Raw genomic sequence first — 10,707 nt, forward strand, 5'->3', positions numbered from 1 at the left:
CAGCAAGCTATAGAAAACCCAACAGTTGCTTGACTGTAGCTGTTCCAAATTTTTTAGCCCTTATCAAAGCTTTGCCAATAGCCTAATTATTTTCTTTCAAGAGCAGTCTGGGTCAAATAATCCTAAGAAAAAGAGAAAGGATGGAACTGAAAATAGACTGATCTCATCCAGGATGCCATACATGCCTTAATAAGCTATAAATGGAGAACCCTTATTCCAGAACAAGAAGTCTTCTTCCCCTCCTCCCCCACCATGCAATGGAAGGAAAGAAGCCCCATAGCACATATATATGTACATTCACTTCAGTTGTATACAGCCCAATGTAGTTTGTGGGGATTTTTTCAACCCAACTTTAACTTTCTTTTTTCTTCTTACTGGTTCAAGTGTCTGAAGGCACCTTGCAGACAGGTGCCACTCAAGAAGTCAAGATAAATTATCCTCTCTCTCTCCATTCTGAGCAGCAGAATGAAGTCGTGCAAAAATACCCACTTCTGTTCCTTATGCCAGAAATAAGAATGGGAAATTATTTGTTCTTCCCAGCAGAAGAACCTTCACTGCTGCTTTAGACTTAGAATCACAGAATGATCATTAAAAAATCCTGAGGTGGGACCCACAAGGATAACTGTGTCCAACTCCTGGCCATGCCCTAGACAACATCAAGGGTCACATCAAGTGCCAAAGAGCATTGCCCAAATTCTGGCAGCCTTGGTGTTGCAATCACTTCCCTGGGGAGACCGTTCCAGTGCCCAGTCATTCTCTGCTTGAGGAAGCTTTTCTTAACACCCAGCCTAAACCTCCCCTGATGTGGCCTTACGGTGTCCCCTCGGGCCCTGTCACTGGTCAGAGAGAGGAGACCAGTGTCAGTCCCTCCCACTTTCCCCTTCTTGAGGAAGCTGTAGGTCTCCATGAGGTCTCATCTTCTGCCAGCTGGACAGACCAAATGACCTCAGCCACTTCTCATGTGGCTTCCATTCTAGGCCCGCGATCTTCAGAGATTTGAGAGAACTCTGGTAACTTCAGGAAAGTATGACCCAACAGAGGGTAGGGGTGGGGAAGACAGGTCCCTGTTGAAGGCATCTTGTAAGAAAGCCAGGAGAGCTCCTCCCACAAGGTTTCCAGAAGTTTATAGTCTGCAGCTAGGGTTTTTGATGTCCCCCCCTCCCATATCTAAGGCAGTAAATCCTACCCTTCCCATTAGTGCCCACTTCCATGCCTTCAGTCTGTGAAGGCATTACCTCCCCCTCACTATATGGGTACAGATTCAAGTGTTTCATAACCTGACACGATGTGAGTCTCCTGAGTCAACAAGAGATGGAGGCAGGCAACACTGAGCTCCCTGTGTGCTGACTACCCAGCTGGCCAAGCTACCAAAATCCACACCTCTGCCCACAGCCCAAGTGCTCGAGCTGTCTGCTCATACAGAACACATCAATTTTGACCTAACCTCTCAGAAACAAAACTAGAATGTATTTCAGCTGTGAAAATAGGTCAGAGTAGTAGAAACATGAATTCAGCCTCCCTGATGACACACTACAAAGCCTCTATCTGTCACTAAATGAGCCAGCTATTCATTTTTGAGGGCAAAGGAAATGAATCTTCCAGCCATTCCAGTGCCCCTAGCATTCTAGGAAGCACATGCAAGCAGAAACAACTGCCAGCATAGAATGCAGTGGTCTAAAAAGTCCTCAGACCCAACAAGAGTCAGTCTGATGCTTTCATTTTACTTATTTTCCAGGTAACTGTTGCAGAGGTTCTCATTTTGTTAGGTTACATGCAACCATTACTTCATCTGCCAGCAGCAAGACAGTGAGGCTAACAAAGGTTGATGCTCTCAGACCACACCAAGAAAAACCTGACACCACTGACCACACTTAAACACAACCTCAAGAGTCAAGTAAGTTGTTTAACATGGGATCTGGGGTGCTATGTTATCAGAGCTCTTAGCTGTGCTGTTTTAGGCAGAAAGAAGACAAGACCTTTTGTAACAACAGGATTCATGCTTTAATTCAGGACTGGGTGGGTCTCCACAACAGCTTGAAACACTGAAGTCAAAAAGTGCATGCCAGATCCACAAATGACAAGAAAATATTTCAGCTAGGATTTAAAAGACTAGAACTGGAAAGATGCAGAACATGGTGTTCAAAATGACACAAGACCAATATTTAGTCTGAATACACAAGCTCAGAATCTTGAGGTTAAATGACTGCAGCATAAGAACAATTACATATAATTGTCCAACACAGAAAGGAGGACTTACTGCTCCAACATGCTTACACAGGGTAGGAAAAGGGGGTTTATGGACATTATGTTTTAGGAAGATGCAGTTTTCAATAAGGCAGCTTTGACATTAAAATATTAAGTACTCAGTGGCATTCAACTCAAAACAACTAAAGTCAAATCCTAACATTTATAGCAGGCCTTCTATAAACTGCCTCTACGTGGCCCTGTGCCACTGAATTTTGGTTGACTGAAAATATTGTTGTGGCACTTGCTAGCTCAAATAATTATGACAAGAGTGGCATTTCTCATTTCTTAGTAAGCCATGTCAGCTTAATTGTAGACCTTCCATTTACTGTTCACTGATGCTTTTAGCACATCCTTTGGATTTCTGGCACTAAGAGTTGATAAAGATAAGGATACAAGCTAGGAAGTGCTTAGGAGGATCTTCAAGCTCTGCACAGAGCCAAATGTATTCACTTTAACCTTGTTGTCTGCACAATAAGATTAAATCTCGACTTGCAATGTTTCTCAGCTGCTATTCCATTCATTCCAATGTAACAAAAATAACTTTTTCCAGAGAAATAAATTGATAAACCAAACAAGTATCCTCTGAGAAAAAGCAAAGAATCTGGATAAGTCCACAATTACTGCAAATGGTTTAAAATTAATAAATGAACTTGAAGTATCAAGCTTATTATGATCAAGAAGGTAAGAAAAAGATTACTCATCCACTGTCCATCAAGAACTGCACATTTGTGCATCAGATTTACAGGTATTTAAAAAAAAGGAAAAGGCAGCAACTTCATCAAATTCTTGTCTAGGACACAGTTTTTCACAGGATCTTAAATATGCAGCACATATGGGGTAATGAATCAAACCATGAAAAGTAGTCTAAAATATTTTCAAATACATCTTTATTTAGCAGTGCATGGAAACAACTCTCTAATTGATAAAACAGGAAGCACAGATATTACATCTTTATTAGATTAGCTCTGCTCAATAACAATTAGATCATTACAATTTATTCATAAAGAAACAAAAGAGATTAAAGTAGGAAATCTTTATATTCCAAAAGACCTGGTGACATGACTCTCCTAACAGCAGGGACTACATTTCAGTCAGCAAATGTTTCATTAACCCTCCTCCCCTCCTGCAGTTAGATATGCTTACAATAATTACAGGAATATTATTTACAGTTATCTTCCAACATCTTAGGAACCAGAAACAGAGGCCCTAACAGTAGCCTACAAGATACTTGTAGTCTGCAGTTTTTTAGCTAAAATGGCAGGCTTTCAGACCAAGGCAATGTCATAATGCTTCCTTCAGTCTCTTCTTGCTAAACAACTGCTATCTGTTCTGATTCAGTCTTTCCAAGTCATGCTCTCAAAACTCTTGATCCTTATCACTGCTCTTCACATGATGCTTTTGTTCACATTTTTCTCGAGCAAACCCCCAAGCTCAATGAATCTGAGACCTTGCTAATGTTGCATTAGCACGTCGAACACATCAAAATAGCTTTTTCCTGCAACAGATACAGTATTAATCCAAGTTCATTTTGTGATCCCCCTTACACACAACACTGTTATCCAGTCAGATGCACAGCATGTAGGCAGAAATAAATAAATTGATGATTTCAGGAATAAAAACAATTGAAGAGAAAAAAACTTAGGACACTTCTCCAGGTGGCGAGGATGTGCTCTGTTCATGATACTCCTGGTATGTACATCACATGGGCTTTCTTCTAAAATAAGATTTCACATTCAAAGTAAACAGAAATGCTTTAACAAATTTTCAGATTATGCCACATAATGTCTTAACCAACAGTAAGTTGCCTTTCCTGTTCGATTTACAATATACATGTATACACTTCAATACATCAGAAACCACCAAACTCCAATCTCCACCTTCTGTAAAATCTTTCTGCAGTACAAATACATCTTTTAATGGAAACTTGCAGAAATCTTGTCTGCACTACCGATATAGCAAGTCAACTTTTCCTAACTCACCACCTCTTTCAGATATTTAAGCCCATTTAGTCGAACATGCTCAAGCCTACCCAATATCATATCAGCAGTGTGACCATCAAGCAGCAATATCAAGTTATGTCCTTACCTATCTTCAAGAATTTACCCTTTGCCTTATCACACTTCAGCCCATGATACCTACCCCTTTCTAAGAGCCCAAAGTCAGTCAGCTTATCCTGCTGACTTGTGCACTACAACTGCTCTGCTGACATGCAAATGGATCTGCTTTGGATGTGGAGTAATTCCCAGAGCCTCCATAAACATCTTACTGTACAGGTTTATTGCATTAGGTTTGCAGATAAGTGGGGGACCAGTCAACATACATGATGGCAGGGCTGCTGTTCAGCAGGACCTGGACAGGTGGGGAACAAGCTGAAAGGAACCTAATCAAATTCAGCAGGACAAGTCTTCTGCACAGGAAAGAAGAGCCTTTGGTGTTGTACAGTTGGCACAGCTCAGCCAAGGAGCAGCTCTGCAGCAAAAAAGCCCCAAGGGTCTTGGTAGGCAGAAGCCAAAACAGGAGACAGAAGCATGACCTGGAAACAAGGGGGATGCAACAGCATCCTCAGCTGTATTACTATGAACAGAGGTCAGCAGACTGAGAGCACACCTATTATCCTTGCACTGCAATGCCTTTGGAATACTGGCTCTAGCATCCCTCCCCCTGACCATATTCAATATAGGGAAGGCACAGATAAACAAAACTATTTTGGTGAAGGGACACCAAGGTAGTCGAGGGCTGTGAGAAGAGGTCAGGAAAACAGAGCCTCTCCAGTCTGAAGGAGAAGTGGTTTTGAAGGACTGTAACAGCAGCCATCCTGTACCTTCGACATAGCTTTCCCAGAGGTGTCAAGTTGACAGAGCCAGTCTCTCCAGTGATACACAGCAGGAGAACAAAAGGTAACAGACAAAGAAGAAACAAAAGTGCTTCTGAGTAGACAGAAGGCAAAAAACCCCAATTGACCAGTGCAGCTGTGTAGTTTCCATCTCTCGACATTTTCAAAGCAGAATAAAGCACTGAGAAACCGAGCCTGAATCATCACCTTGCCACCTTTAGCAGGGTTAAACAATCCTACTTGCAATTTGAGTTATCTGTAACTATGATTCCTTCCATTTTTCTCGCAGGCAATACAGATACATAAGGCCACCCCATCAAACCAAGCCAGAGGGAGATTTACACATATAAACACAAGGTGTGTTGCTTGCTGATGAACAGAAAATTATTATTCATACATGTAGTGACCTGAAATGTTGCTATGAGTACGCAATTTTTATTATTCTCAATAAAATATCCCCTTCTAAATTGTTTGAATATTAGAAATGGAAATTAACCAGAAAAAATAAGATAAAAACCACAACTAATATGTTACAGTAAAACAAAACTTCAATTCAAAATTAGTATATAAACTAAACTTCAGGTAAACATTTGATACATCAGAATCCTGCTGAACAGCAAAAATTGGATAAAGAATTGTGAAATATGTAAAAGATTCAGTGAAGAGGAGAGAAATACAAATCAGGAGAATGGAGAGGTATATTAATGAGATCCCAATGGAGTAGTTTTTAACACAGTACAATTGCACATCAGCAGACAAATTCAAAAGGACAATCAACAGCAAAGGCTGTGTAAAAGGACACACAATGAATTCTGAAGTTCCAAAGCTTGGAGGAATAAAAGCAGGGAAAGATGCAACAGTACAAAGCAGAACCTGAAGTAAAAGATCATTTAACATCACATGCACCAAGGGAATACTCAAGAAATCCTGTATGCTAGTAGCACAGAAGTCTGAAGAAGAGCTTGTGCATACATTAACATATCACAAGATGACTGAGTCACCAGCCTGATACATTCCAAGATCACATTTGCTTCTTATGCCTGTACCAACTGAATTATTTTCAGCCATAAAAGCAAAGCATTAGCGTCTTTGTAAAGGGTGTTGGTACATTTCATATGTGCTTCATCCGGAACAGTGTGAACAAGAAAACTCACAGAAGTGCGTCTCCCCAGTTTGAATCCTCTTCCCTACTTTATCATACACCTGGTAATTTCTTAAAAATGAAGTACTGAATAAAGATGAAAGGAGAAAGTAACCTGCCCTATATTTGCTTTATTCTAAGATTTTTAGAAAGAAAGATACTAACTTTTATAGCAGGATTTGAGAAATGTATTTTAAGGTGGCACTGCACATTTATCCTTCTAACGTACTGCTGCTGCCTTGACAAGCCACACACTTTACTGGATATACTGCGTATGGTAACCTTACCAATCAAGACTCCAAAGCTGGTATGAAAGAAATGTAAATAAGCCCATAGGCCAGATGGTTCAGAACTGAACAATCAAGTTGAACCTGAGGGAGAAAAACAACAACAACAAAAGTTTCAATAGAAGGCAGCTATAAGAACTTCCCTGACAGACTGGTTCAGAAGAGTCTCTGAATCACTGATTTTTATTTAACTTCTGTCCTTAATGAAAGACACACTGCAGGAAGTCAGCACTACCCATGCAGTGTATTTTCTCCCTCCATTAAGTGAGGTGAAAATATCTAGGAGGGAAGAAGTGTAAGACTCCAGGTACAAAAGTATATCCTCACAGATCAAAGGGTTATTCAGAAGAGAAGCCTTTTGAATACATTTACTCCAGCTTTCAGTTTTAAGTAGAATTGTTGTCAACATCAAATCAGGTCAGCTTACAGCTGTCCCAGCGATAGACCACTCTGTGTGAAGTTTTTTCTATTGTCCAATTTGAACCTCCTAAGCTAAAACTCATGGCTGCTCCTCCTCCTTGATCTCCTAGCACTGAGAAGAGTGTGTCCCTCTAGGTAGACACAGGAGGTAATTAGATTGCCTCTAAGTTGTTTTGGTCTCCCCTCAGCATCACTAAAGCCCAGCTCCCTCAACCCCTCCTCACAAGTTGCATGCCCTGTGCCCCTAGATAAACTGGCTGGACCCCCTGTAGTTCTTCAGCAGCTCTCCTGAACGTGGTACACAAACCAAAGAGCACATTCAATGTATAGCCTCAGCAGCATCACAGAAAAGAAGCAAAACCATGTCACTCACTGCTGGTCACACTCTCCCTACACAGCAAAGCAGACTGAAGTATGGGATGCACTGCTAGTTCATTTAAGTAAAAGGTTTGTATAGATGAGACTCAAATTAAACTGAACCTTCAAGTTAATTCTGCAGAAAAGATAATTCTTAATCACACATTGCCCAAAGCCTTGAGTTGCATCCCAAAGCAACTAAAACCACATTTAACTTCAGCATGCTAACATCTACAGTACATAACAATAATCAAGAAAATGACACCACCATTCTAGCTAAAGTTTCTAGGTAAATCCAAGCTTGAATACATACATATTAGCTCATCCTATAAAATACCAACAGATTATATTTAGAAGTTATATTCCAAAGCTTACAGGTATTTTTAAAAAAAGAAAACCTTTACACTCTGACATTGAAAGTGTCTTTACTAAAGCCAGATGTTTTCTCTTGACTTTCTGATTATATTTGCATTTTTGTCCTCCATCACAACCATTAAAAGATAAAAAATCTTTATAAAGTTCTTTCACTGACTAGGCTGCTGACACAAACAGTGTAAACCGGATAAACAGGTTTACAGCCTCCTATGGCACTACTCAGTCTTCCAGTGTGTACTTTCTCCCTACCAAGAAATACTACAGACTGTTCTGCATGTGTCCAAAGAAGTGATTTAAAGCACAGCAATTGAACAGACCTGCCTCCTTGAACTTGGAAACCTGACAGAAAAGCTGTTCAACTGCTCAAAAAGACAAGCATGAAAACAGTAAGGGCAAAATTATTAATATTACATTAATTAAATTGAGATACTTCGTTGTAGAAGCTAAAACAGGTTGTTTTTTTGTTTCAAAGAATTTGAAACATGGTTTTAAGGCATTTATGAAGAACTGTTAACAGTTCTTAACAAGTAATTCACAGTCACAACTGAACCACTCAAACAAAAACCCTACCAAAAAAAAAAAACCCAAAAACCAACCAACCAACCAACAATCCACTGAAAGCCCTAGGTGGGGAGGAAAAACTACAGTAATAGGTAGGCCTGGATTCAGGACACTGCAGAGACTAAGCATTTAGAATCTGCTATTAAGTCTTAAGCTAATGCCAGGGGACCCATCTCTAATTAAAACAGAGGTTTGATTTCAAATGAAGCATTGTAATCATTGTTACAGCTTCCACAGCACCCATTACCAGGGCACAGGTGGTTTGTGAAAGCCAGCAAAATGCTCGACAGAAGAATTCTACAGTCACAAGAATTTGTTTTTACCCATAGCTGACAGAAACCCTGTGAAGGGGAAGGCAGCACAGGAGGGCCAAGGTCTACTTGCCTTGCACATACTTCACCTAGGTGAGGAAAAAGGTGCATTAAAGTCCACATACACAGAGACTCACCCTGCATTCTAGAACTTGTCATTAACACAAATTTTAGGCATTATATTATGAAAGCATCTGTGAAGATACATTTTCTGCTCAAAGCTAGAGGAAAAGAAAATGCAGAACATTATAGCACTGTGAGTTAAGCCTTTCTCCCAGAAGAAGGGAGGAAAATAGGGCCTTTCCCTCCAAGAAATCTCATGTATCACAGGAGACGCTTTATACTAACAGCTGAACACAAGGCCTTGTAAGAGATTAAAAGTCCAGAAGATGCTAAAGCATTTTACTGCTGTTTTGGTTCTGCAAAAAGAGTGTAAGCAATCTTTGTCAAAAAGTCTTTTAACTATTTGCAGAGACCTTATTCAAGGCACTTCATTTCACTGCTGAGAAACAAGTTATAGTCTCTATCACCCCCTGGGTATGCTGCGGGGAGGGACATGAAATAAATAAAGAGTGACAATGTAAATATAGCCAGTTACAAATTATCCTTTCTGTGCAAGAACTGTGACCCAATGCACACAAGGAAAAAACATCTACATCTGACTGGCTGCACAGGCATTCCTATTACCTTGCCTACCACACTGAGTAGCAGACCTAGTTTCCCTTCAAGGAAAACAACTATTTTACTCTTCCATAATAACCTACAATAACAAAGAAACTTAATGTGTTTTAATATTAATTTCAGTAGAGACCTGACTTCAACTTCAACTAGAGACTATAACAAACATTCATTCATCTACTTCACACAGAGCTTCTCAAAACAGGGAAAAAAGGGAAAATACTTACTATTCCTTGTACACTCCTCTTTATTTATTACAAAGCACTTTCATAAATTTAACTTCATATTTTGTTTTCTTTCCAAGCAATCATTAGATCATGCTGCTCTTACTAGTTATGCCATGACTTGTTTTTAACTCCCAATCCATAGCATTACCTCTCTAAGAGTTCTCACTGTGTGCTCCTCTTCTGCATGAACAAGGGTGCGTGCGTTTACTGACCAACCCTCCAGTTTTCAGTGTATTTCTTGCCAATGTAAGTGCTTACATCAGATACTTACAATACCTATACCATCAGCCACAACAGCATTATCAAGAAAAGGGGTGACAACAGCAGCCCTCTTCCTTCCAGGCACAGGACAAGGAGCCACCTACTGCTGTCTCCTGACTGACCTGTTTGGCCACTGAGTGGCAGAGGTACTACTTCTGCCCTTAGCATCCCCGAGCCTACTTCCCAGTAATGCTGCCCGTTCCTCGGGAGCACCCGGGAGGCAGAAGCAACCTCGCAGATAAAAGACATCGCCAATTGAGGAGCTTGTGCTCCAGGTGCTTTCCTACACCCTAGTCTGCAAAAATGCCAGGAAAGGGAAGTTAATAAAGGAAGTGTAGGAGTTGTGTCACGGAAATCAGGAAGACGTTCAGTTGGTTTGCTGCCTGTAGATGCAGCTCCGCTGCAACCGCTCCGTGGCGCGGCGCCGGCAGCGCCCGGCCCCGGCCCATGTGCCGGCCCTTCCCCGCCCGCCCCGCGCCCCCTTCCCCCGCCGCCTCCTCCCTCTCGCCCTCCCCCGACTGCCGCTCGGAGCCGCCCGGAGCGGGGCACCAGCCGCGGTCGGACCCTCTCCCGACCGGCTCAGCTGCGAGCCCGGCTGAGAAGGGACCCTGTGCCCCGGCTGCTCCCGCTTCCCGCCGAAGCCCGCGCACTCCAGGAAGGCTCGGGAGGGGCGAGGAGCCGAGCCCGCTGCTCGGGGAGGCCCGGGCCGCCCGTTGCCCGCCGTTACTCCCGGCCACCCCCGCGCCCTCGGCCCCTTCCCCAGCGGTACCTGGCGTCGACTTGGCGGGGCCTGGCTCCCCGCGGCTCCGGCCATCCTGGCACCGGCCGTGGCGGAGGCCGCCGGGCACGGCGCCCCAGAGGCGGCTGGCGGTGCCGCGGAGCAGGCGGCCGCCCTTGCCGGTGAGGGCGGTCAGCGAGTCCATGGCGGCGCTACCGGCCGGGGGGCGCCATGGCCGGGCCGGGACCCGCGCGCCGCCGGCCCGCGCCGCAACTTGGGCAAACTTTGGGG

The 10,707-nt window shown here is 42.7% G+C and overlaps 1 protein-coding gene across 13 annotated transcripts in view; it reads right to left on the reverse strand.

Moving 5' to 3' along the window:
- OXR1 (oxidation resistance 1) overlaps positions 1–10,707 on the reverse strand; it is a 355,773-nt gene that overhangs the window by 65,228 nt on the left and 279,838 nt on the right. Inside the window, exon 1 of one of the 13 annotated variants that reach the window (XM_077187006.1) lies at positions 10,468–10,641. The exons of 11 other annotated variants lie outside the window; for them this stretch is intronic. In XM_077187006.1, coding sequence (XP_077043121.1) covers positions 10,468–10,621 — 154 coding nt within the window. In that variant the 5' untranslated portion in view covers positions 10,622–10,641. Of the gene's footprint in view, positions 1–10,467; positions 10,642–10,707 lie in introns of those variants that run through there. One more of the 13 variants, XM_077187016.1, reaches the window with a different exon arrangement.

This window comes from Agelaius phoeniceus, chromosome 1 (assembly GCF_051311805.1).
Source record: "Agelaius phoeniceus isolate bAgePho1 chromosome 1, bAgePho1.hap1, whole genome shotgun sequence".
Taxonomy (NCBI): domain Eukaryota; kingdom Metazoa; phylum Chordata; class Aves; order Passeriformes; family Icteridae; genus Agelaius; species Agelaius phoeniceus.